Source organism: Salvia miltiorrhiza, chromosome 5, assembly GCF_028751815.1.
Source record: "Salvia miltiorrhiza cultivar Shanhuang (shh) chromosome 5, IMPLAD_Smil_shh, whole genome shotgun sequence".
NCBI lineage: Eukaryota > Viridiplantae > Streptophyta > Magnoliopsida > Lamiales > Lamiaceae > Salvia > Salvia miltiorrhiza.
Window position 1 is genome coordinate 53340435 of NC_080391.1, and position 25558 is coordinate 53365992.

Sequence of the window (25558 nt, forward strand, 5' to 3'; positions counted from 1 at the left end):
TAATTTTCTCCATATCACCTTCACTTGTGAAATTTAAATTAACTTATACTGATGTTATGTACTTATAATTTTGTGTTTAATGATATATTTAACCAACATAGTTTTCATGGATTATAATTTTGAACTACTGATGTAATATTATACATAATTTTGTATTATAATTTTGAAATACTTAACTTATATATTGTGTATTCTATATTATCAGTATTACATAATAAAAAATACTTATGTTCAACATACACTTTACTTGTACCTATAGAGAGATTCAAACATATTATAATGTAATATCATAAAAATTAATAATTTATGCAATGAAATATTAAGTTGAAAATTATAATTGGTTACAGGCTAAAAATGGAATATAATTTATATAGAACAATCTATATTATTGGTACATAATATAAAGAGTTGCAATTTGATATAAGAAAGACAAAAATAGCCACAACTATATATATAAAACTATGCATAATATAGCTATTTTTTATGTACATGTACAATATTACATTCAACGTATTAATTTAAAATATAAAATAAAAAAAATAGATACAACTATTAGAATAAATAAATAATAGTAATAAAAAAACTAATTAGCTACCTATTCATTTCCCTCAATTCGCCGGATCTCTCTCTCTCTCTCCATTTCTTCACTCTGCTTCTTGGCCTCTCCCTCCCGCCGCCGCTGGTCTCTAAGGTAAGACAGCTTGAAAAATAAGAATTTAAAGATCCTTAATCGGCCAGTTTTTGAGGGACCTGGTCGACCTCTTGTGGAAAAAAAAAATAACAATTCAAAGTGGTCCAAGGAGAGGTGGTCGACCAAGATAAAAATCGGACCTGCCTTGGTCTCTCTCTCTTTTCAAATTTAATTCATTGATGTCATGACACTTGTAATTATATTATTGGTTGAGTGGATTTTATTTAGATAATTGATAAAAATCATTATATCTTTTATATAAAATATTAAAAAAATAAAAAAATTATACCAAAATTTATATTTTTTCATTCTCTATAAATAGATACCACTCTTGCTATATTTCAATACACCTTCAAATTCTCTCATTTATCCTCTCTACATATAACTTCTATTATTTGTTTCTCTATTTTTCAATGGATGGAGACAATAATTCTTTCTTCAACTCTCAAAATTTCAATCCCTCCCAAGACTATTATCCAAATCTTGCTGATATTCCAAGCTCCAATGAATTCCCAGAGTTTGATTATGCTATGAATTCAGAATTCTCGCATAATCCAACTAATTCTCCTATTTCTGAATATCACCAAACCTCTGAAATTTTTTCTGCAAACCCTTCCAACAATGCGCAAAGTTGGACTGATATAGAAGATATATCACTAATGTTTGCTTGGTGTTTTGTCAGTAACAATCCAATTGTTGGCACTAACCGAAATAGTAAGTCGTTTTGAAAAACTATTGCAGATATGTATGAGCAAAGTCGAGCAGATAATCCAGAAATTGGAGGTCGAAGGAGCATCGAATCATTGAGGAACCGTTACAAACGCCTCAACAAAAATGTAACTCTGTGGGTTGCTGCATACAAGAAAACATATGAGCGACGAGCGAGTGGTCAGTCTAAAGAGGATATCGAGAAAGCAGCTCAAGCAATTTACGGTAAACCTAAGTTTACTCACCATGAGGTGTTTGAAAAAGTTATGAGCAGCTATCCGAACTGGGAACTGAAATTGGATAGTACTGGTTACGTACGTCGTTCTCACCCAGACGACGAAGACAGTGTTGACGAAAGTCGTAGCAGCTTCAAAAAAATCGAGGACAGATGAAGATGTGGATCCTCCAACCGACTCCACTCCAGAAACTCCAGGTAGTGATGCTTCAAAATTTCATCGTCCTATTGGTAGGGATAAAGCTAAAGCTAAGGCTAAATAAAAGGAAAACAAACAGAATCACAATCTTCGATAGTTTCAGATGCTTTCACTGCTGAACTACGTGAAATGAGAATCACACGCGAAAAAGAAATGAAAACATCTACGTTGAATACATTAATTAAAAAAAACCAGTTATCTCCAGATGAGGAAGCTCTCAAACGTCGGCTAATGGCAGAACTTTATGGAATGTAATCGAACTTATGATGCTTGCTTTTAATTATTGTGTTATTTAAATTATTATTGTATGGTTTATTTATGTAATTTCAATTTATGCAATTTCAATGTAATTTCATTTTGTGTAATTTCAATGTAATTTCAGTTTGTGCAATTTCAATGTAATTTCATTTTGTGTAATTTCAATGTAATTTCATTTTGTGTAATTTCAATGTAATTTCAGTTTGTGCAATTTCAATGTAATTTCGCTTTGTGTAATTTCAATGTAATTTCATTTTGTGATGTAATTTCATTTTGTCACGACATTACCAAAAGCTTTTACTTTCGGTGGCACCACCAATGTGACTTTTGAATTATTGTCACGATATTTCCAAAAGCCTTTACTTTCGGTGGCACCACCACCCATGTGATTTCTGAATTATTGTGTAAGATAGCATCTGACACTTATCATGCTCTTGCTTATATATTTATCCATGTACTCTCTCAAATAACAGAACAATTGTCTCTTCTATACTCTACATAGAAAAAACTCCTCTTCAAAAAATGGCCTCTAGTTCTAATATTGATGCTTCAAATTCTAGCGATGATGAAGCATGGGAACAAAGCGTTGCCGAACATAATCGCCAACTTGATCGCATCATTGAGGATGTGGTCATCCATGCCGCAAGTCTATCTGTACAACCTACCAATCATGCCGTTAGAGGAAGGAGACAGTATATTGAAAGAAGACGTGAGATAGGCCATGAAGGTGTGTTCGAGCAGTACTTTTCAGAAGATCCAATCTATCCCCCAGAATATTTTCGAACAAGGTTTCGCATGCGAAAGCCTTTGTTCGAACGTATAATGAACAAGCTCGTCGCCACCGATAGATTTTTTCAGCAACACCCTGATGCAGCTGGCCGTCTTGGTATGTCTCCAATTCAAAAATGTACTGCGGCTATGAGGGTGTTGGCATATGGCACCTCAGCCGATTTGCATGACGAATACTTACGAATGAGTGCCCAAGTCATTCGTAAATCAGTCATCAAATTTGTTGAAGGTGTCATTTCCAATTTCGGAGCTGAGTACCTCAGAAAGGCAACTGAAGAAGATATGGCAGCTCTTCTTCATATTGGAGAATGACGAGGGTTCCCAGGCATGATGGGCAGTATTGACTGTATGCATTGGGAATGAAAAAATTGCCCTACTGCATGGGCAGGGCAATATGCAGGACGAAGCGGTACGCCAACAATTATTCTGGAAGTAGTTGCATCACAAGACCTATGGATCTGGCATGCATTTTTGGAACCTCAGGTTCAAGAAATGATATCAATGTACTTGATCAATCGCCTGTTTTTGACGATATCTTGGAAGGTCGAGCACCTAAGATCAATTATATCGTTAATGGTCGCGAAAGGAATATGGGATATTATCTCACTGATGGTATATATCCTCAATGGGCGGCATTTATCAAATCTATTCTTGCTCCACAACTTCGAAAGCACCAGTTGTTTGCTCAACATCAAGAGGCTGCCCGAAAAGATGTTGAGCGAGCATTTGGAGTTTTACAAGCGCGTTTTGCTTTTATCAAGCGGCCATGTCTTATTTGGGATCGTGATATTATGGGAAAAATAAGGATTGCTTGCATCATCATGCATAATATGATAGTGGAAGATGAAAGAAGCACTTACCTTAACTATCATGATCCTACAGAATTCATCGAAGATCGACTAAGACAGAATACTCGTCGAAGTGAAGATGGAGAGGAAACTAATGATTTCGTATACTCTACGAATAGGATTGCAAGCCTAGCGAGCTATATGAGAACTAGGTCACAACTTCGCAATAGAGAAGATCATAGCTCTCTATTACATGACTTGATCGAGCATATATGGCAAAAGTTTGGAGATGATAATTAAATGCGTAGTATGTATTGTTTTTTTTTTTTTTTCTATTTTAAGTTTGGATTGTTGTAATTTATATTTTTAGTTTGTCGTAATTTAAATTTTTATTAGTTTGTTATTTTTTGTATTTTAATTTTTTATAATATTTTAATTTATATTTAATATTATTAAAATTATTACGAATAAAAATAATAATAAAATAATTATAAAATTATGTTGTAGTTGGGTGGTTGGATGGTTGGGGTTAGTGTTGCCGCCGGTTCAGAAATCGCCGGTTCCGGGCCCGAACCGGCGGTTCAGGGTCGAGAATCCGGCGAACTGGAACCGGCCCGGATGAAATGTAAAGGGCCAGTTTTCGAACCCTGAACCGGCGGTTCCGGGCCGGGCCGAAAACCGGCGGTTCCCGGTTTTTCACTTTTTTTTTAATGAAATTAAATGATTTGTGTTAATTTCAACTAAATGTAGCTTCACTAATTATAGTGTACTACACATGGTAGAGAATCCTACATTTTTCAATGTGGGATAATGTAGCTTCACTATTTATAGTGTACTATAGATGGTAGAGAATCCTACATTTTTCAATGTGGGATAATTTCAACTTAATGTAGCTTCACTATCTATAGTGTACTACATATTGTAAAGAATACTACATTTTTCAATGTGGGATTACTCAACCTAACTTATAAATATAGAACTTATATTCATGTAATATATAACTTACAACTTATAAATATATAACTTGTAACTTATAACTTATATTCATGTAATAGTTTTTACTTTACAAATGTTGAAAAAATATTAAAATTACTCAACTTATACTATATAGTTTTATAAATTATGATGTTAAAAACTTAAAATATTAAAATTACTCAACTTAAAGTCTTAAATTACTTAATACTCCCTCCGTCCCAATATTGTTGGCCACATTCTTTTCGGCACGGAGATTAAGAAATTGAGTGTTATGTTTTAATTGAGTGTGGCCCACCAAAATTAATGAGTTAATTAAGGGAAAAAAAACTGAAAATCTGGTGCTTCTTTTTCTCGCATTGGGCGCTTCTTCTTCTTCTCACCTTCTTCTCCGGCGCCGCCGCCGGCGACATCGACGACCCCAAAACCAGACACCGCCTTTACCCGCCTGAATCGCACCTCCATTTCTCCTCCAAATCAGGCCCCAAATAGTGTGTGAACAAAATCGAAAACACGAATATGCCAAAAACATCTAAAAATTAATCATCTTTCATGTTAATCAATCTAAAGGCACATGCGTAACATCAATTGAAAAACTCTATTTCTCCTCCTAACCAAATCCCAAATCGCATACCCAGATCTTGCCCAGGAAATCGGTGCACAGGTGAGCTTCGAACACCACAGCCTATCCTCGATCTATTTCGGTCTGCCGCCCTGACGCCGGAGTCGCACCTCGACCGTATTGTTCTCCAAACTCAAGGAACCCAAACCAGAGAAAAAGAGAGAAAGGGAAAAGGCGGCCGCCCTGACGCCGGAGTCGCACCTCGACCTGCGCTGCTCGAGATGTGCGATTCGCACGACTGGCCCTCCAGAATTGGGGCTCTCTTCTGGAATCGGTGGGGGCTGGTTCTGGGTTATCAACAACCGGAGCCCTAGCCCCCAAAATCACGCGGTGAGGGTGAAGCGGCGTAGATAGATGGAGAAAATAGAACGGTGGCGTCCGGCCGGAGGGGCGAGAGGCGGCAGCGGCCGAAGAGACGAGAGACGGCAGCGGCGGCCATGGGGGTGGCGTCCCGTCGGAGAAGAAGAGAAGGGAGAATGGGTTGTTGAGTGTGTGTTTGTGTGTGTATATTTTGAAGATGATTTAGATTTAATTCCAAATTTTAATCAAATTAGGGTTTACTTAGTAACTTAATTAGTGACCCTAATTAAATTAAATGTTTCCATTATAAGAAAGTGGCCAACAATAATGGGACAGAACAAAAAGAAAATGTGGCCAACAATAATGGGACGGAGGGAGTAACTTTTATACTATTGTCATATAAATATATAATTTTTAAATATATATTGTGTTTTTTAAAGCTTGCAATTACTCAAGTTACCAAGTAAAATAATTTTCAAATTTACTCAGCTTAAAAATCTTAATAATATAATAATATTTTTATATCATCTTTTTTTTAAATGACAATTGAATTGAAATAAAATAAAGGAAAAATAATTAACACATTGATAATAAAAAATTCAAATGAATTCATAAAAATAGATATCTTTATTGAATTTATTCTATGTACCAAAAAAATATTACAATGATACAAATTACATAATCTTCAAAATTGAATAAGTAAACTAACTAATACTAACTAAATAACTAATTGATTCCTAGACCTTATAAGTTATAAGTTACATATTTATAAGTTAGGTTGAGTGATCCCACATTGAAAAATGTAGGATTCTTTACAATGTGTAGTACATTATAAATAGTGAAGCTACATTAAGTTGAAATTATCCCACATTGAAAAATGTAGGATTCTCTACCATGTGTAGTACACTATAAATAGTGAAGCTACATTATCCCACATTGAAAAATGTAGGATTCTCTATCATGTGTAATACACTATAAATAGTGAAACTACATTTAGTTAAAAATTATCCTACATTAAAATATGTATGATTTGAATATAAAATTTAAAAAAAAAATTGGCTGGGCCCGGCGGTTCAGGGCCGAACCGGCGGGCCACGGGCCTGCTGCTCTTGAACCTTAACCGGCCCGGCGCTACCAGCGGTTCGGCCCTGAACCGGCCCGATGGTCAACGGTCCGGGCCGGAACCGTTGATCGCCGGGCCGGTTTAGGGCCGAACCGCCGGTTCCGGTTAGCCCTTGGCACCCCTAGTTGGGGTGGTCATTGATAAATGAACAAAAATAGAGGTGGTTGGGTTGGGATGAATATTAGTGATGTGGAAGAGAGAGAAATTAATTAAATATTAAAGATGGTTGAATGGTTGGGTGGTTGGATGGTTGCTGATAAAGATGGTATGATTCTTCTTCTACTTGTTTCCAACTCTCTTAGAATCGTCTTTAGTTTTTGATCTGCATTAGGCCTCACAACTCAAATATCACCAGAATTTTAGACATTTAACAAAATAAGAAAAAAGAACATACCTGCAAAAGGCACCATCGGCTGTCGTTGCTACTCTTAACGCTCCATTTTATATACATATATATAGATATAGATTGTTTGAACTGATTCAGGAAGTTGAATAGTGTAGGATAAAATGGGTTGGAAGTCAGCGCAGAAACTGATTCATCACTGGAAGATTCTTAGAGGTGATAATGTAAGGGAGCTGAGATCATATGCCTCTTCTTCTGGATCTTTTGACGGGTTTCGCTGTTATTGCCGGGGATTTTCTTCTTCAAATTTCCGTTCATTATGATTGGCAGATCATGATAATTAGGGGGAAAGATAAAGGGGAGACTGGTGTTGTTAAGCGTGTAGTTCGATCTCAGAATCGTGTTATTGTTGAGGGCAAGAATCTGGTAAGCTGTTTGGCTTAGTTATTAGAGGAATTTGTATTTGTATTTGGTTGTATGTGATTTTTCTAATCCAAAACTCTGTTTCATTCAAGTGAAAATGTGAAACATGGCTTCGTCTATTGTTATTTTCCGTGGGTGTTTTTATACATGAAACTCGAAATGGCAGAAAATCAAGGAAACAAACACATTGGCCGCGCCTGATGAACAGCTCGTTATCCATTTTTGTTTGTGTTGACTTCTGATGTTTGCATCATGTCATACATCTTGCTTTGGCACTGATAGTTCATATTTGGTATTTCTGGCATTTTCTCAGTGTCTTGATTCCTTACTTAGGATTGTTTCCTGATAATATTTCTTTGCAGGTGAAGAAACATATCAAGCAAGGTCAAGGTCACGAAGGTGGGATTTTCTCAGTAGAAGCCCCCCTTCATGTCTCAAATGTTCAGGTTGTCGATCCAGTCACAGCGTGAGATCATAATGGCTTTTGCTTGTTTTCCTCTTCTCCCACTTGAGTGGTGGCTAACGTTTGCCTGTAGGAAGCCCTGCAAAGTTGGGATTAAATACTTAGAAGATGGTAGCAAGGTAAGAGTAGCAAGAGGGATTGGAACATCAGGAGCCATAATTCCTCGTCCAGAAATCTTGAAGATGAGGACAACCCCTAGACCTACTATTGGTAACTTTCAGATTCTTGCATTTTCACCAGCTTATTTATGCGAGTGCTTTTCTTCGTGTTCAATTCATTTGGAGCTTGATCCTGCCTTTGTATCCAGCCGTTTAAACATGCTCTTCTTTTTTGTTCAAGACAAGACATAATACATGGAAACATGCAACCTGAAAACCTATTTGCGAGCAGATGCTCTAGTTGTTACGCGTGAGTGTAGGAACAATGGTGATCAGACTGTGCAGTATGTTGAACTGTAGCTGACAATGCTTAGCTTGAAATTAGATAATTTTACCTTCTCTTGGCTTGGCTCACAACAATGCGAAAGTTAACTAATGGAGGAAAGATATAGTGATGCATCCTATAAGAGATGTCATGTCAAATAAGAAATCCGATACTCAAGTTCGAACTTCAAATAGATGTACTCTGATTTTTTACATCGGTTTTAATCTGACACTGCAAAATGAAATTTAGGAACTCTATCAAATATGAATTGAGAAATTTCTGTTTGATTTTTCTTGGTAGATTGTGCTTTATACTGGGCTGTGTATGAGCTCTAACTTTCTGGAGAAGCAAATTAGAGACGGATTGCGAACTCCTTTTCTTGAATCATATAGTTGTAATAGATAAGTTAATTAGTTGTATATACTCATAAACTACAAAACTGCAAATTGACTTGCTACCTTCTTAGTTGTATTTGGTGGTTCATCAAAAACAATAAACCACCAATTATTGGGAATTTTACAAATGATTTTGTAAAAGAATCTGCCCACCTACTTTTGTAAAATGGTCATGATCAGCTCAACCGAATCAAATAGTATAAGTCTTCATTCGTGCGGGTTCGAGCGAGTCTTTTCCATGGCACTCAAATTTTGGCACAATTTTCTTTTTCTTTTGTGGACTAAATTCCGTCACAATTTATTTACACTCGTTTATACTATTCCAAGTTTATAATGAAGAGATGTGTTAATTTAGAATGTAAATTCTTATATTTTTACTCTCATTCACACATTATTTACAAAAAATTCATCTCACAAACATTTAGTATTAATTACCTAATAAATCAATTTGGTGGGTCTCTCTTTTTTCACTTTGTACACGTCTTTCACTACTTACTTATAACTCGTGTCATTTCATTCACGCTACTAATTATGGACGAAGTGAGTATATAACAACACAAACTTCTTCTTCTTGCTCCATGTCAAATTGCACAAAGTCAAGGTCGTTGGAACGCGCATTGGTCCCAATAGCAACATTAATTTGATTATTTTTCTGATGCATCTCTATATATTATGTAAATGGTCTTCTACGTTTATGAGTGTGTAATTTTTTTAATTGTAGTATATACTATATACTATGGACGTATGATGATTTTTCTGTAAAATCTGATGAATTATCGTAACAAATAATGAATTACAAAGAAAAAGACAAAAAAGGCTCTATGAAATTCTTATCCAGGATCATAAATTCATTCAATAAAGTGATTAATCTACCATAAATCTCACGATATGTGAATATAAGTATTTATTTTCGTGAATGAATTAATTTTACAAAAAAGTGCATTATTCTCACATTTTCGTAATAACTAATATATATTTTTTTATAAAATTAATGTATTCACTGTTAAATTTGATTATCGCGATAACCAACATATATATCCTACCTAAGTTAGTTGAAATCTGTAAATGCTAAATAAAATTCGAGTGTGTTATACTTAGAAAATTACATCTTACTTTCCAGTAAAATATCAAAAGCTCATGCGTCATGCTTGAATTATACTAGTGATTAATTTTGTAATCATTCTTTGTATTAGTTGTTGACTATATGCGTCTCATATTAAATTATGTTATTGTCCTTGATAAAATATTCAGAGGGATGCAAACTCATATCTATGAATACCAAGGTTTAGGGTTCGAACCACTTTCTATTCTCTAAGTCAAAAAAAGAAAAAAGAAAAAAAAAATCATACTTTTTCCGTTTCAATAAAAATGAAGCGTTTCTTTTGGGCATAACCCAAAAAGGAATACGACTCAATTTCATTGGAACAGAGGAAGTATTATACCTTTATTAAGGCACCATTTATGTTTGATGATAGCCGATAGCAAGTTCTCCCAACTTTAAGAAATTTTGGAAATTTTACTGTTAGATTATTATTTAACTTTTAAGAAAATCACTGTATAATATGATTTAATTATGATTCTTTCTGTTTTCTTAATTCATGGACCTATGCGAATTAATGAGCACTTTAAATTTTAATTTTCTGCAATTTTACATCTCTTTACATAAATTTCAACATGAAAATTTTTCTCATATGAAAATCTCAAATTAAATATGAAATAATTTTATCATGTATCTGCACTCTAATTTTCAATATTCAACAATTTTATTACAAACGACGTCGTAATATCAATATTATGTGGCAAAGTAGCAACCGAAAAAAAAGGGGTAACACTATTGCAAAAGCGAAAAAAATAATGATTTAATTTATCATATTTTAAAAATCACGTTGAAATTATAATTTTAAAATAATTCATATTTCTATTTGTCGAAACCCCTTTAAAATAATGAATTCAAATTCGTAATCATAACAAATACTGAATCATGTTGGATTTGACCGTCAAAATAAAGTGATCTTATTATTTCTTGTTTAATTTATGCTTTTAAAACAACATAATTATGGACAATTTATATTCTCTCCGTCTCATAAAAATATAAATATTTTAGGTGTCTCACAAAAATATAAATATTTTTTTATAAAAAAATTTAAGGATCGCATCATAGGGGACTCGAACCCAAGACAATCCTTAGGCATTAACCCCTTACCGCTTGACCAACATACGCACACCAACATTTCTATTTTGGTACACTACTCACCGTAATCCCTTTACTTTTTTATGAGGGCTGAAATACTCATTAGCGTTGTGCTTAACGATACTAGGATATTTCGCCTAATTATTATTATTATTATTATTATTATTATTATTATTATTATTATTATTAAGTAAAACTAACCGGCGAAGGAAGGTTTGCATGCGCAGTCAAGAGAACCCGAAGTGCCTGCGGAGTCAAGAAGTAACTCAATTCCCAGCACAGGTGACTCAAAGCCAAATACCAAAGTTAATGTAATAAGGGGCTTAGGCCTAATTATCTAAAGAATGGGCCTAATGGCCTTAGGGCTTACTCTCATGCCTATAAATAAAAGGTTTACCATTAGAGTTGGGGGATTCATTCTTAGCTCACTTGTAATATGTAAATATTCTCAAATCATAGTGAAAATACTCGAAGATCTCTCGTGGATGTAGACCGAACCACGTAAATCCTGTTGTCATTTTATCGTTTTCAATTAGGGTGAAATTTCTTGTTTCATCACTTCTCATCTCAATTTTTCATATAAAATGAAACCTTTTTTTCATTTACAATATTTTTTTATTTAATATTTCTTAAAATTCATGTTACCTACGCGGCTACACGTATTAAATTCTACACTTTTTTCACCCATTTGGATAAGCATATATTTACATCGTATATGTCTAAATACATTATTTCCCTTTTCTCTTGAAAACTCTTTTTTGACTAAACAAAGTAGTTGTCCAATGCTATAAGATAAAGAAACAATAGGGCTGAATGGCCCTATTAAACATACAACATCAAATTTTGTCCACCATTTGAAAAAATATAAATTTTGGCCATTGTTTGTATGTCATGACTATTCTACCCTTCTCTCTCTCCAGCGGCTCCTCTCTCTTTCTCATCTCCCTCTCTCTGCTCCAACGGCTCCTCTCTCTTTCTCATCTCCCCCTCTCTCTCTCTAGCGGCTGCGCGGCAGCGGCGCCGAGCTTGGAGAATTCGTCGGAGCTCTCGCGGCGGTGGTGGAGGAGATCCTCCCTCTCTCTCTCTCTCTCCAGCGGCTGCCGTTCTCTCCTCTCTCTTTCTCATCTCCCTTTCTCTCTCTCAAGCGCGCCGCCTGGGCAGAATTCGTCGGAGTAGAGGATGAGGCGGCGGCGGCAGATCTGGTCTGATGAGGCGGCGGCGGTGGATCTGATCTGATCGTTGCGCCGCCTCCTCCATCGGCAGATTTGATCTCCGCCTCCTTCGATTTCAGCCATGGCAGATCTGATCTGATCTGTGTGCTGCACGTATGGCACTTATGGCATTATTAGTGCCATAAGTGCACACTTCCCCCTAGGGTTTAGATATTCCATTTAGGGTTTAGATTATCCATTTAGGGTTTAGATGTTCCATTTAGGGTTTAAATGATGTTGTTGTTTCTGTATTTGTGCTGCACAAATGACACTTATGGCACTATTAGTGCCATAAATGCCCAAAATGATTATTTTACTTGGTTTTATTTTGGATTTCCGTTGGCACTTATGGCACTATTTAGTGTCATAAGTGCCAACGGAAATCTAAAATAAAACCAAAGTAAAATCTTGGCACTTATGGCACTATTGACACTAATAGTGCCATAAGTGCCTAACCCGACCCGGCACGCGACCCGCGTGCCTGATCCTACCCGATCCGCCTCATTAAGGGTAAAAACGTCCAAATCAATAAAAATGACCAAAATTTATGTTTTTTCACTGTGTGGCCATAAATTGTGTTTTATGCTTCATTTTGGCTACTTCAAAATTTTACTCTAAGATAAATGTCATTCAAAGTATTAGCTCTGCCACACTGTGGTCACCACCTTCAAGTTCTATTTAAAATAGTTCAAACTGCCACATCAATTATTATTATTACAAAATTATATAATTAATTAAAAAAATAATTATAAATAACTTGAATTCAGAAACTATTGTATATTTTATAATCAAGGTTGGGGCCACCGCTCAATCCAAAAACATTTCTTCCAACCCTCATCCTATGATAATAAATATAATAAGCACGACAACTTAATTGGGTGTAACTAAAAGTGAGCATTTGGTTATTCGATCACCAAATCGAATTGAATAGAAAAATCAAATTAAAATCAAATTATATAATTAATATCTAAATCTGATTCGAACATACCTAAAATTGAATAAAATTGAATTAAAATATTTTGATTCGGTTTCGGTTAAAACCAAATAACCTAAATAAACACACAATATATTTCTAAAGTTTATATAAGTAATTAACATTAAATATACAAGATTCGAAATCCTTAAAAAATAATAATTCAAAATTTCAAAACATCTTAACCAAAGATTAAGAGTATAAATTAAGAGTAATTATTGAAAAGTTACTTTAATTTTTTAAAGTTGATCGAGATTAAGAGTATAAAGATTGACTATTTTATTAAATAGTAATTATAATCATTTTAATTTTTAAATACTATACATAAATTATTAAATTAATCATTATTTCGATTCGATTTTCGGTTAACCATATATTTTTTCTTAAAAGCCATAACTGAACCACAAAATCGAAAACTTCAAAATTCAAAACCAAAATCAAACTGAAAACCAAATTAACCGAACATAATTAGTATTTTGGTTAGGTTTCCATTTGGCTTTTCGTATTTAACCGAATTTTGCTCACTGCTAGGTGTAACCGGTTGCACCCGCACTTAAATCATGACTAGCATTTTGATCCGAACTTGTATCCTAATCATGTAATAATAATATTTGGTTATATAAATGACACTGCCTATAATTGACACTATTCGAATGTTACACAAATGACACTTGATTATACAAATGACACTACAATATTTTATAATGTTATAGTGTCATTTTCAATCTTATAGTGTCATTTACTATTTTATAATGTTAATTACAAGAAGTGTTATTTATATTTTCAAATAATGTCAATTATATACAATATCATTTATAATGTTATAATGTCAATTACAGATAGTATTATTTGTATAACAGAATAGTGTCATTTACACAATTTAAGTCACTATACGAATTCGACTCAAAATATAGGTCAGAATTTAAATACGAGTGTATGGTTCAACCGATTACACCTAGGACCACCTCATGTATAAATATTCAGCCCATTTCGCGTATGAGACATGATATTCCAATCTCCACATGGTACAATGTAAACTAGAAAACTTTTACATAGTATATATCTTATTCATTAAATTTTTGGATGCCTTGCGAATAAAGTCGCATAGAAAAAAGGCAAAATATAATCCTAATATCATGAAATTTCCAAAACTAAAAGTATATATTCCCTCCGTCCCATATGTTTAGGTTTGTTTTCCTTTTTTGAATGTTCTATATATATAGGTTTGTTTTCATAAAAAGTAATATTTTTTTACTCATTTACTATTATATCCCTATTTAATTCTTTAATTTACTCCCATTTTAATACATCATTAAATAATAAATATGGACATACTAGGAAATTCACTTATATATTTTCATTTTCAATGATTTTTCTTAATCTTTGTGAAAATTCCAATCAGCCTATCCATATGGGACGGAGGGAGCATATGAATGAGCACTTTTAATATCTTCCGAACTAAATTCAATGAAAAAAATCACATGTTTTTACAATTAAAAGCGCTTGAACAACACATCACCTACATATAAATGGTGGCGTAATCAAATACTTAATTAAACTTATAACATCAAAATTGCATAATTTTAGTTTTAAGTAGTTTATGAAGGATTGCAAAAAAATGATATGCATGCATTTATTCGGTTTATAAAATATTGTCCGTTTTTACATCTATTTATTATATGAAAACACAGTTTGAGGCAAAATTGTAATTAAAGAATCAATCAAAAGATATTTATAAAACTCAACAAATCTCATATCTCATATATTTTCTCTCTCATCTCTTTCATCATATGCATTCTTCAATTTTCTATTCTCTCTCTTTCTCATATTCTCTTTTTCATATTTTGATGAATTTTTAAAAAAATCAAATTTTATTTATAAAAAATATTCTATATATATCTTAAATTAAAGATGAGTGCAAGATCTTTGATTTGGTATCAAATAATTATTCAACTCTTTTATTAGTATTCTAATAAATTCTAATAATATAATTTATTTTCTTACTTATCAATTGAAGCTTTTCTAATAAGATGACATAGGTAATGAGCTAACTTAGAAAAAATTAATTTTATGCATGATTAGCTTATGTTTTAAAACTATATATTGTGATTTGAAAACTCTTTTTTTATTGTTTCTTCGTTTCTTTTAATTTGAATGATGTGTTTATTCTATAATTTTAAGGAAGAAAATAAAGTTTTCCATCAAATAGATGAAAAATTAAAAATGATACTTTTCAAAATTATAAAATAAAATTAAGGATCTTTACTGAGTAATTGATGTAGATTATTTTATTTTTTTAAGAAAAAATAATTTACATTTACTTATATTCTAACTATATTTAATATTTATTTTTTATTTATTTGATACATCATTTAATTTATTTATTTTTGATAAATTAACATGATTAAATAAAGAAATTTAAAGGCCGCGCCACAGGGGCTCGAACCTAAGACCTTCGATTTTAGGCATTAACCTCTAATCACTTAACCGATACACACGCTACATCGTTTAATATTAATACAAAACTATGTTCGCCGTGCATCGCACGGGCGAATATACTAGTTTACTATTATTCTTATGTCAGCTATTTGTCCATTTTCGTTATGTTCCATAAACATACATGATTAATTACTTAAAAAATACATTAAAAATATGTGTGTTCACTGTTCACATGTGCAAATGTATATGGAGTATGAAATTTATTTACAGTATTATAAATATTTAAAAATTAATTTATAATCTATTCTATAATACGATTAAGCTTATCCTATGTGGCAGCCCTCAAATCACTTCTTTTCAAATTCCTTAGCCTACGTGGCATATATATAGAATTCATATTACACGCTTTAGGTTATATTCTCTCTTTTTGCTTGGAGGCTGGAGCGTTGACTACCAATTCACCCAGCCGTTTACTGCCTCAATCACGGTAGTACTTTCTGTGAAGGGTTCATAAGCTTAATTTCAAGCAAGCGGCGTTTGTGCTTCATTCATACCAATTTCATTCATTTTTTTCATCTACTCTTCTAAAAATTCTCTCAATCTCAGCCAATCTGATTCATTTTTTTTTTCATCTACTCCCCTAAAAATTCTCTCAATCTCAGTGACGTTTCACTACAATCAAGTCAGAAATTCACTATAAAACATTGTCGGAAAGATTTAGTTTTTACCATGTTCGATTCTTTTATTTTAATAACCACTGATTTTCAAAAAACTTCACAAATCCGCCGCTCACCGGTTGTTGAAACTTCACAAATCCACCGCTCACCGGGTGTTGGCAACGGCCGTTCGACCGTTATAAGGTGCGTTGTCCCGTTGTCAGAATAGAGGTTATGAACAGCCAGAACAGAGGTTAGGAACAACCATTCCCATGATTTAAAGTTATGTAAATGTAAATCTTTCCTTTTATTTTATCATATATGATATGGTATTGCTCACCAGTTGCTTGATAAAATGCCTAAGAATATAAGTGAGATTTTACAAAACTTGATTTGACCCGGCATTGTTATATTGTGTTGGTGTTTGTTATATATGATATGGTATTGCTCACCAGTTGTTTGATAAAATGCCTAAGAATATAAGTGAGATTTTACTAAACTTGATTTGTTTGGTATTGTTATATTGTGTTGGTGTTTGTTATACATTTTGTTTGCTGCACTGGAGACTCGGCTCCGCTGCACTGGAGTGTTGACTTCTCTGCTCTGAAGCTTCGATCCCGCTGCTCTGGAGCTTCGACTCCGCTGCTCTGGAGCTTCGATCCCTCTGCTCTGGAGCTTCGATCCCTCTGCTCTGGAGCTTCGACTCCGCTGCTCTGGAGCTTCGATCTCTCTGCTCTGGAGCTTCGACTCCGCTGCTCTGGAGCTTCGATCTCTTTGCTCTGGAGCTTCCGAGCTCCCAAATTTAGGAAATTTAATGTCAAACTTAGTATCTTGTCCCATCGGATGTCTGGTGTTAGATCCAAACATCATATCCCCAAATTTCCAATTAGCAATTAACCGGTGCACTTTTAAATAGAAGGAATCATTGTAAAAATGGAATCAAAATCATGTTTACTGGTAAAATTTCTTCCTCAATTTCTGGCAAAAATTCTTCCTCAGTCGCCAAAAATTCAGTCCCCCCAAATTTCTCCAAATTCCCGCTAAAAAAACCACTGTCTTCCTCACCTCCGGTGGCGTCGGGAAGGCAGAACATATAAACCCATCTACAATCGATTTTGAATGAAAGCGCAGAGGGGCACTTAGGGCATTTTTCTATCGCAGATTCAACATTGCAACCGTATCCGGGGGGAGGATCTGATGGGTATTATAGCGTGTAGTAATATATACTATGAATATACTATAGATGTAAATGTAAATCTTTCCTTCTATTTAAACATATATGATATATGTATATCATACCAGTTGTTTGATAAAATGCCTAAGAATATAAGTCAGATTTTACCAAACTTGATTTGTTTGGCATTGTTTTATATATATATATATATATATATATATATATATATATATATATATATATATATATATATAGGATGTGGTTCTAGAGAGAACTACATTATTTGTGAGAACGGGAGAACCATCAAATCTAATGCATACACTGTAAAAATTAATGCATTCGCTGTTAAAATTAATGCACTAAAAAAATTAAAAAAAATGCTCCCTTCAAGATTCGAACCCAGGATCTGCATTCATCCAACAAGATGATGCATCCACCGTAGATCTTGATGATCGAATGGCTGAAAATGGTTCTCCGGTCTTCTTTTATTTATGGTTCTTTCTTGAACCTCTCCCTATATATATATATATATATATATATATATATATATATATATATATTTTTGATCGGGCAAAGTCATGTTAGATGTTAGTAGTTAGTTCCCCCATCCACTCCAAGAACCACCTTATCTCTCCATTCACCAAACTCCACCTTATATCTCCAATCACCAATTCGTTCCCAAGAGGAATCGAACCCGGGTCACTTCACTTAAGTGAGGACCCGGTGGCCAGTGGGCTAAGCCCACTGGTTGTTTGGCATTGTTATATTGTGTTGGTGTTTGTTATACATTTTGTGTTAGATTGTGTTGCTGATGAATTTGGTGATTGAAATATTTATAGTTGTTTTTTATTGTGTTGCTGATGAATTTGTTGATAGATTGCATTTCATCGAATATTAATTGGTTTATGACTTTTTTTTATAGCTGTCCACATGTCGACGACTAATGGATGTATACGCATGAGTGCCCTCGACGATAAAATCTATTCTATAATACGATTAAGCCTTAACCTATGTGACATATCTAAAACCTCACCATTTCAAAATTTACCATATATAATCTTCATCATTTATTAATTAATTAACTATTACATTCCATATAAAGATTCATTAATCTTAATAAATATAATTAATAATAAATGTGTATATATATAATAATATTAACTTACATATAATCTAAATTAATAAATTTTATTATTTATTTTATTTCGATAAAAATTATTAATAATAATAATAATAATAATAATAATAATAATAATAATAATAGATAAATTATTAAATTAGTAATGCATAAATGAAGAATTTAGATAAAGAACAATAGAGGATATGATGTTAAAATACATTAGAAATCTTTAATTATGTATTAAATTTATAATAATCTCAATCGAGTGAAGAATTCATATAAATCACCTCATTTCACATTGATATTTTTTTATAAGGTTTGACTAAAATAAAACTTATACAAGAAGAAGCTCTTGCTCTCCAAATTAAAAATCTATATTTAATTGGCGGAATGATTGAGACTAATACAATTTGAATTGCTCCAAGCGAGATGATTCTCGGAACCCAATTAAATGATTATACTCACAAGTTAAATTTGTTCTTTCAAACTCCAAACGAGATGATTCTTGGAACCCAATTATAATATTTGAAGCTAATAATGCATAAAAGTTTGTCAATAATTTTTTAAGTTTCATACAAAATGATGTTTACAAGTTAGTTACTATGATATTAGAAGCTCCAAATCATACAATCTCACAAGTCAAATTTGATTTTTAAACCTCCAGTTAGGTGATGTTAAAAAAATTGACGCATAAAATTTCATTTTTTGTATTTTAAGGTCTAGACGAGATGATGCTCAAAAGTCTGGTGTTCAAACATTAGATGTCGTCTTCCGGGCTACAGGATGGTTCAGACGAGATGATGCTCAGATGAAATAAAATCTTCAATATTGACTTTTTTTCCAAAATATTATTAAATAAAAATTTATATAAAAAGAATATTTATTATTCTAACAAAAGGTTAACATTTAATTGAGGAATAGGATTCAAATTAATATAATTTCAACTATATTACCTTAAATTAAATAAATTTAAAAATAATTTATATATAAATAATTATTTATACAGAAATAATACTCCCCCATCCCCCAAAATTCATATGCATGAAAGTTTGTAGTAATGATAGTTGAGAAATGGTCCCACAGTGAGGGTATTGTTAAATAGATTATGAGTAAATAGTGTAAGTTAAAGGGTAAAACTGTAAAAATTATATGAAGGGTAGTGTCTAACAATAAGGTATGCATAATTTTGGGGGCCGTACCAAAAAAAAAAATATGCATAATTTTGGAGGATGGAGAAAATATCATAAATTTAAATGATAATTTAAAATAATTTCCCGTCGAAATTCAACGGGTTATGCACTAGTTCATCGTTAAAACTTAAAAGCTTAAAATGGAAGAGCGCGTGGGAGTACCTCACGACAACCATACATTTCCTCACAACTAAAGGGTGGCAACTACCTGGCAACTCACGCCGTCTCTCTCTATTATTTTTAATTTCGATTTTTCTCTGTCTCTTCAAAAATAAAAATGATAGCCGTTTCGTTTTTTCCTCAGTTTACTTCCAAATTCTTTTATGCTTTTTCCTCATTTGCAAATACCGTCACCCTCTGAAACTACTATTTGCTGTCAAATTCTTCCAAAACCCTAGCAAAACTACTCATGTTCTTCGCTACCAAACAAAATTCTGATCCACTATATACGTTAATTCTTTCGAGTTTCTGGTAGCCGTGGCCTAATGAACGACTTTCGCTCTTCATCGTCGTCGTCTTCCTCCTCCTATGACTCCGCCGTCGGACCACCGCAAACGGTAGGGGAATTCTATATCCCGGAGCGACTTTGACTTTGGATTCTGCTTTATTTATTTTTGAGTTAATTTGGTCGATAGTTTTATTTTGCTTGATCCTGCGGCTTATGTACGCGTTTATGTTTTTGTGAATTTAATCATATTCTTCCGAGTATGTTAATTTTCGGAGACTTTGTGTGTTTGTGCTATGTGGATTTTACTGTGTTTGATTTTGAGATGTGCCAGCGATGGGAGACCGTAGACCGTGCGAGCGGAAGAGTTCTCGTAAGAAAAAGTAGTTTTTGTTGGATTTCGCGGTTTAATCGCAACTGAAAGGGAGTTAGGCGGGATTTTGAGAATCTATTAGTTAGTTTTCGGTGATCATTGGATTGAATTGTTCCTACTTTTCCGGCCGATACTGCTTTAGGCACCAATAGTTTTCGCTTAGGTAAAACCGCAACGTAGATCTTCTTGTTTACTGAAAATAGCTGTTTACTTTTATTTATTTTTATTATCGTAATTTGTGCATGACACGGGTTTGTCCCGAATTACTACTATTTTTTCGAAAATATTATCCCTTTGATCAGCCTGTCTCTGTTTGTAAACCCGTGGATCAAATTATCTATTGCCTTTTCAATTCCCTGATCATCCTAAATCTGAATAGATTTGCTCATAAAATTAGTTTATAGTACTAGTTAACTCAGGACTAGATTGATAGTTGCAACAAGGGTTGTGATGGATCAGTATGTATTAATATTTGACATATATGGTCTGAGTTATCACTTTTGAACTTAATCTGTTCTACGCCAATTTTGTCAAACTAGCATGGATGTAAAAAATTCAAGTAGCATTTGTTTGATGTTTGATGAAGATATGGAGTACATCTTTCATATATATAATTTCAATGTGAATGATCGACACTGGCTTGCAGATAATGAACAAGTACATGATGTATCTCCACTCCCTCTCCCCTTTTTTCTCGTTTATGTGGATAACATTATGAACTGGATTGCAGAATGTCATGGGGAGTCGTTCATCTTCTCAAGGAATCTCCCACATGGTGTCTCGTAGCTGGCGGGATGTGTTCTGGTTGGTAATATTTATAGCGCATTTGGTTGTGGTAGGTTTTGCTCTCGGGGTTTTTGGGCTAAATAGGTTTAAGCAATTGGATAGGCTAAATATTGATAAATATACAATGGGATTTCTTGAGAATAAGGATGGTTTAACTGAAGACTACTGGCCATTGTACGCTGTTGCTGGTGGAGTTGGGGCAGTTTTGGGGTGGACTTGGTTGTTGTTGCTCGGTTCACGTGCTACTCAAATGATGAAGTTCTCGGTGCACATTTTGACTACATATCTTGCTGTCATCAGTGTGCTGTGTTTCTGGATCAAGCAGTTCTTCTGGGGTGTTTCATTTGCTATTGGTGCTGCGTTGCAATTCTTGTATGTTATCTCTGTTATTGACAGGTAAACATTGATATACTTGATGCTTTTGCAGTTTCCAATAATCAAGATCCTTTTCTTTTCTTTAAATATAAGTACTAATTTGAAAATTATTTCTCCTCTTTCTAATTATGTGTATTTCTAATGAATATTTGAGTTTTTTCATGAATAAACTGAAACAGAGATCTTATGTGGTAAAATTGTTATCATCAATAGCAAGGAATAAACTTTTTATGCCTGGTTTGATTCTGTTTATCTCTTGTCTCTTTTCAGGCTTCCATTTACCATGCTGGTACTACAAAGAGCAGTACAAATGGTTTGGGACCTTCCTGAGGTCACAAGAGTAGCTAGCCTTTTCATGCTCGTAATGCTTTTGTGGCTGGCCCTGTGGTCTTTTGGTGCAGCTGGGGTTGTTGCTTTAGGAATTGGTGATGGTGGTCTCTGGTGGCTTCTTGTGGTGAGCTGGCAAGTTTTTGCTCTATATATATAAATATCAGCTTTTCTAGGGTTGAGAACTAGTTACCATCTCATTTACTGATCTCATAACATAATATTTGGTCCGACCACTTGCACTGACAGGTGCTGTCAGTGAGTTTGTTTTGGACTGGTGCAGTTCTCTGTAATGTTGTCCATGTTGTTGTTTCGGGTATGGTTTTTCTTGTTCTTATCCATGGCGGTCGAGAAGCAACATCGATGCCTCCCAAACTAGTGATGAGTTCATTGCAACATGCTGTCACTACTTCTTTTGGCAGTATATGCTATGGATCACTTTTTACTGCTGCTATTCGAACCCTGCGGTGGGAGGTGAGCATCCAAGATTGTTTAATAATTATGCAGTGTATTCTCCGGTGTATAAATTAAGCACAATTGAACTGATGTATTTTCACTTCAAGTGCCTCTTACCTTCAACAATTTGTCTGATGGACTTTACAGATCAGAGGATTGCGGTCAAAGATTGGCAGCAATGAGTGTCTGCTCTGCTGTGTTGATTTTCTGTTCCACTTAGTAGAGTTTTTGGTTCGCTGGTTCAATAAGTATGCTTATGTCCAGGTACTAGTCTACCTATATGGTAGCAATGACAACTACTTACAGAAGACTTTAAATCCTTAAAGAGTACATTTTGATTATTCCAAGAAGTCTTCAAAGAGATGGTATTTTATCTTTCACTCTTTTCTTACATGGAGGAATTCGTGAGGGTAATATGTGCTGGAGTGGAACTTTTAGTCCTTGAATTTGTAAATTGGATGCCTAAACATGATTTGGCATGTCATCCAGATTGGTATTTACGGAAAAAGTTTTAATCACTCCGCAAAAGATGCCTGGGAGTTGTTCCAGTCAACCGGTGTGGAAGCACTTATAGCATACGATTGTTCGGGAGCTGTTTTGTTCATGGGCACAGTGTTGGGCGGGCTGATATCAGGAACCTGTGCAGCAATCTGGACTAGGATCAAGCATCCTGAGAGAGTAGTTATGGTGGGCTCTACTGCCATGTTGATGGGGATGATCTTGGTAAGCAAGCAACGCTGTTAGAAGCATAAGCATCATCACTTATGGTTGTCTGCTTACGGGTTTGCTATACATGTTGTGCAGGTTGGACTGGCGATGGTAGTCGTGGAGAGCGCCGTTACATCTATTTATATCTGTTATGCAGAAGATCCTTCTTTGATAAGCAGGTGGGATGCGGCATTCTTCGCCCAGATATCAGAAAAACTACACCAACGCCTGCAGCACAGAAGTGCTCGGGCCAGACAGGTATTAGCAAATAGAGTAGATGACCAAATACAAGAAGCAGTTCTTGCTTGACTAGAAAAATTAAATTTTTTTAATATGGCTTCATGTAACTGATTACTGCACTTGTATAAAATGTCTCACTTCATTTCATTCCCCTTTTTCGTACAATGGCATTGGGATGGGCCCTGCCTTAATGGGTAACTGGTGATGTCTCTGGGTTAAATTATTCGAAAAAGAAAGTAATAATAATAATAATAATAATAATAAAGAAATAATTTAGTAATCATCACGGGTCACTATTATAGTACTAGTACCTGGTTCTACTGGGCGACAATTTACTATTTCATTTATGATTGCTTCTGTGAGGCTGAGGCGGTGGAGGAGCCACCTCCACCTCCACCGCGCCTGAGGTTTCTATACATCTCTATCTACTCTTGGTAAATAAATTTTGAGACAAGTTATTATAACATTGTTCGTATAATTGATGTCATGATGTTCACCGCCCTTGTACACAACATTGATTGCATGTTTTGTTATATTTGGTGGCCCTGAGTCAGTATGTTGATTTATTATTTGAATGGATTGGAAACATTTACATGTTTGTGGATTACATGATTAATGTTGTCGGAGGGCAAAACAGAGAGGCTCAACTCAGCTTTTAATCGTTTCCACTTGGGAGTTCGATATAGTTTCAGGTCTCATTCAAACCTTTTGCTTAATACATACAAACATTTAGAAAGGTATCTTTGATTGTTTTTATCTGGGGATGTTTTGTAGGATATGTCTTGGTGGAACGAGCATTTAAAACGTGCATATGTTGGTTTAGTGGTCGAGGGGTTAACTTTTTTAGGCTAAATCTATAGAATTATTTATTAATTGATTTTAGAAAAAAAGATTGAGCCTACCTCATTTCGATTTGAACACCTACTAAGGCTGTTACATTACATTGTTTGCAAATATAAATAAATAAAATAGGTCTTATTTAATTGAGACGTTAAATAGGAATTAATGTGGTTGGGATGCGTTGGCTGATGGATACTCGCTCCAGTTGACTTAGCAGATAGATCTACATGGCTACTTAATTTTTTTCTCACTAGCTTTCAACTCAATCGCCCAATTTTTTCGTCAATTTGATGAAATCTAAAATAAAATAAAATTAGTGTTAATGTTATAGGAAAAAAGATGTGGTATTAAACCATCCCTGGATCGAATGAATTGGATCAGTGACTTAGGGAAAAGTTAAAACTAGGAATTTAAGGCTTTGATTAATTGGATTTGGGTTTTACGTGAGTTGAAGAAATAGCTCAAATTGAGGTTCGAGAACAAGGCTCATTTTTTTTTTTCTTTTTAATCTTTGATCTTTAACCAAACCAACCAACTATAGTGTCGATATTGTGATTGAGGAAAGGGCTCAAATTAGAAATGTAAGGTTAGTTGAGGTAATTAATCAAATATTTAAGGTTTTGAGCTCAAGTTTTGAGGAGTGAGAAAGAGTTCCAATTAAATAAATCAGCCAAACCAGTCAAATTTTCAATAGTGTTGAGAGAAACTCCAATAATGTAATCTCAATTAAATAAATCGAGCCATCAAATCAATAATTAGTGGTCAGATGGAACAAGCGCAGAGAATTTAAAGGTGTTTAGCTAATTGTCAAAAGGAGATATGTATAGATAAGCAAAGAATTAGAACATCTTAGATATAAGGATTTATCTATTTTGGGGTAAAGAAATTAGAACATCTTATATATAGGATTATCAAAAATACCTTCAGAGCAGAGAAATACCTTCAGAGCAGCCCGATCAGAGCAGAGAAATGCCCCTCAGAGCAGCCCGGTCAGAGCATAGACATGCCCTTTCAGAGCAGAACATTAAAGTCATGGCGGAGCATTGAAATCCCGACAGAGGATTGAAATCCCGGTAGAGCATTGAAATCCCGACAGAGGATTGAGATCCCGGTAGAGCATTGAAATCCCGACAGAGGATTGAAATCCCGGAAGAGCATTGAAATCCCGACAGAGGATTGAGGTCCCGGTAGAGCATTGGCATCCCGACAGAGGATTGAAATCCCGGAAGAGCATTGAAATCCCGACAGAGGATTGAGGTCCCGGTAGAGCATTGGAATCCCGACAGAGGATTGAAATCCCGGAAGAGCATTGAAATCCCGAC

General features: G+C 34.3%; 2 protein-coding genes across 11 annotated transcripts; both read left to right on the forward strand.

Annotated features, from left to right (window-relative positions):
- The first annotated feature begins 592 nt into the window (after positions 1–592).
- LOC131025028 (uncharacterized) lies at positions 593–8935 on the forward strand. 9 transcript variants are annotated; one of them, XM_057954612.1, is made up of 5 exons: positions 593–691; positions 7187–7454; positions 7814–7917; positions 7988–8124; positions 8638–8935. In XM_057954612.1, the coding sequence occupies exons 2-5, from the start codon at positions 7272–7274 to the stop codon at positions 8670–8672; spliced, it is 459 nt and encodes a 152-aa protein (XP_057810595.1). In that variant the 5' UTR covers positions 593–691; positions 7187–7271; the 3' UTR covers positions 8673–8935. The 9 variants fall into 9 exon arrangements, 8 of the variants coding, with proteins under 8 accessions (XP_057810595.1, XP_057810596.1, XP_057810589.1 ...); XM_057954613.1 differs by lacking the exon at positions 8638–8935 and adding an exon at positions 8254–8621 and having other exon boundaries at positions 594–691; XM_057954608.1 differs by lacking the exon at positions 8638–8935 and having other exon boundaries at positions 597–691; positions 7187–7252; positions 7359–7454; positions 7988–8621.
- A 10921-nt stretch (positions 8936–19856) lies between these two features.
- Positions 19857–23543, forward strand: LOC131025030 (uncharacterized). Of its 2 annotated transcripts, XM_057954616.1 has the most exons (8): positions 19891–20243; positions 21235–21308; positions 21591–21686; positions 21936–22119; positions 22242–22466; positions 22596–22712; positions 22938–23171; positions 23253–23543. In XM_057954616.1, exons 1-8 carry the CDS (start codon positions 20172–20174, stop codon positions 23463–23465), a joined length of 1215 nt encoding a protein of 404 aa, XP_057810599.1. In that variant the 5' UTR covers positions 19891–20171; the 3' UTR covers positions 23466–23543. The 2 variants fall into 2 exon arrangements, with proteins under 2 accessions (XP_057810597.1, XP_057810599.1); XM_057954614.1 differs by having other exon boundaries at positions 19857–20243; positions 21235–21686.
- The last annotated feature ends 2015 nt before the right edge of the window (positions 23544–25558 follow it).

Bases quoted from the DNA above. Each gene is read 5' to 3' on its own strand.
- LOC131025030 (XM_057954614.1), top strand. From the start codon at position 20,172: ATGAACGACTTTCGCTCTTCATCGTCGTCGTCTTCCTCCTCCTATGAC. The intron at 20,244-21,234 runs GTAGGGGAATTC...ACTGGATTGCAG, and splicing joins CCGTCGGACCACCGCAAACG to AATGTCATGGGGAGTCGTTC. The intron at 22,467-22,595 runs GTGAGCATCCAA...TGGACTTTACAG, and splicing joins TTCGAACCCTGCGGTGGGAG to ATCAGAGGATTGCGGTCAAA.
- LOC131025028 (XM_057954606.1), top strand. From the start codon at position 7,272: ATGCCTCTTCTTCTGGATCTTTTGACGGGTTTCGCTGTTATTGCCGGG. The intron at 7,455-7,813 runs GTAAGCTGTTTG...ATTTCTTTGCAG, and splicing joins TTGTTGAGGGCAAGAATCTG to GTGAAGAAACATATCAAGCA. The intron at 7,918-7,987 runs GTGAGATCATAA...GTTTGCCTGTAG, and splicing joins GTTGTCGATCCAGTCACAGC to GAAGCCCTGCAAAGTTGGGA.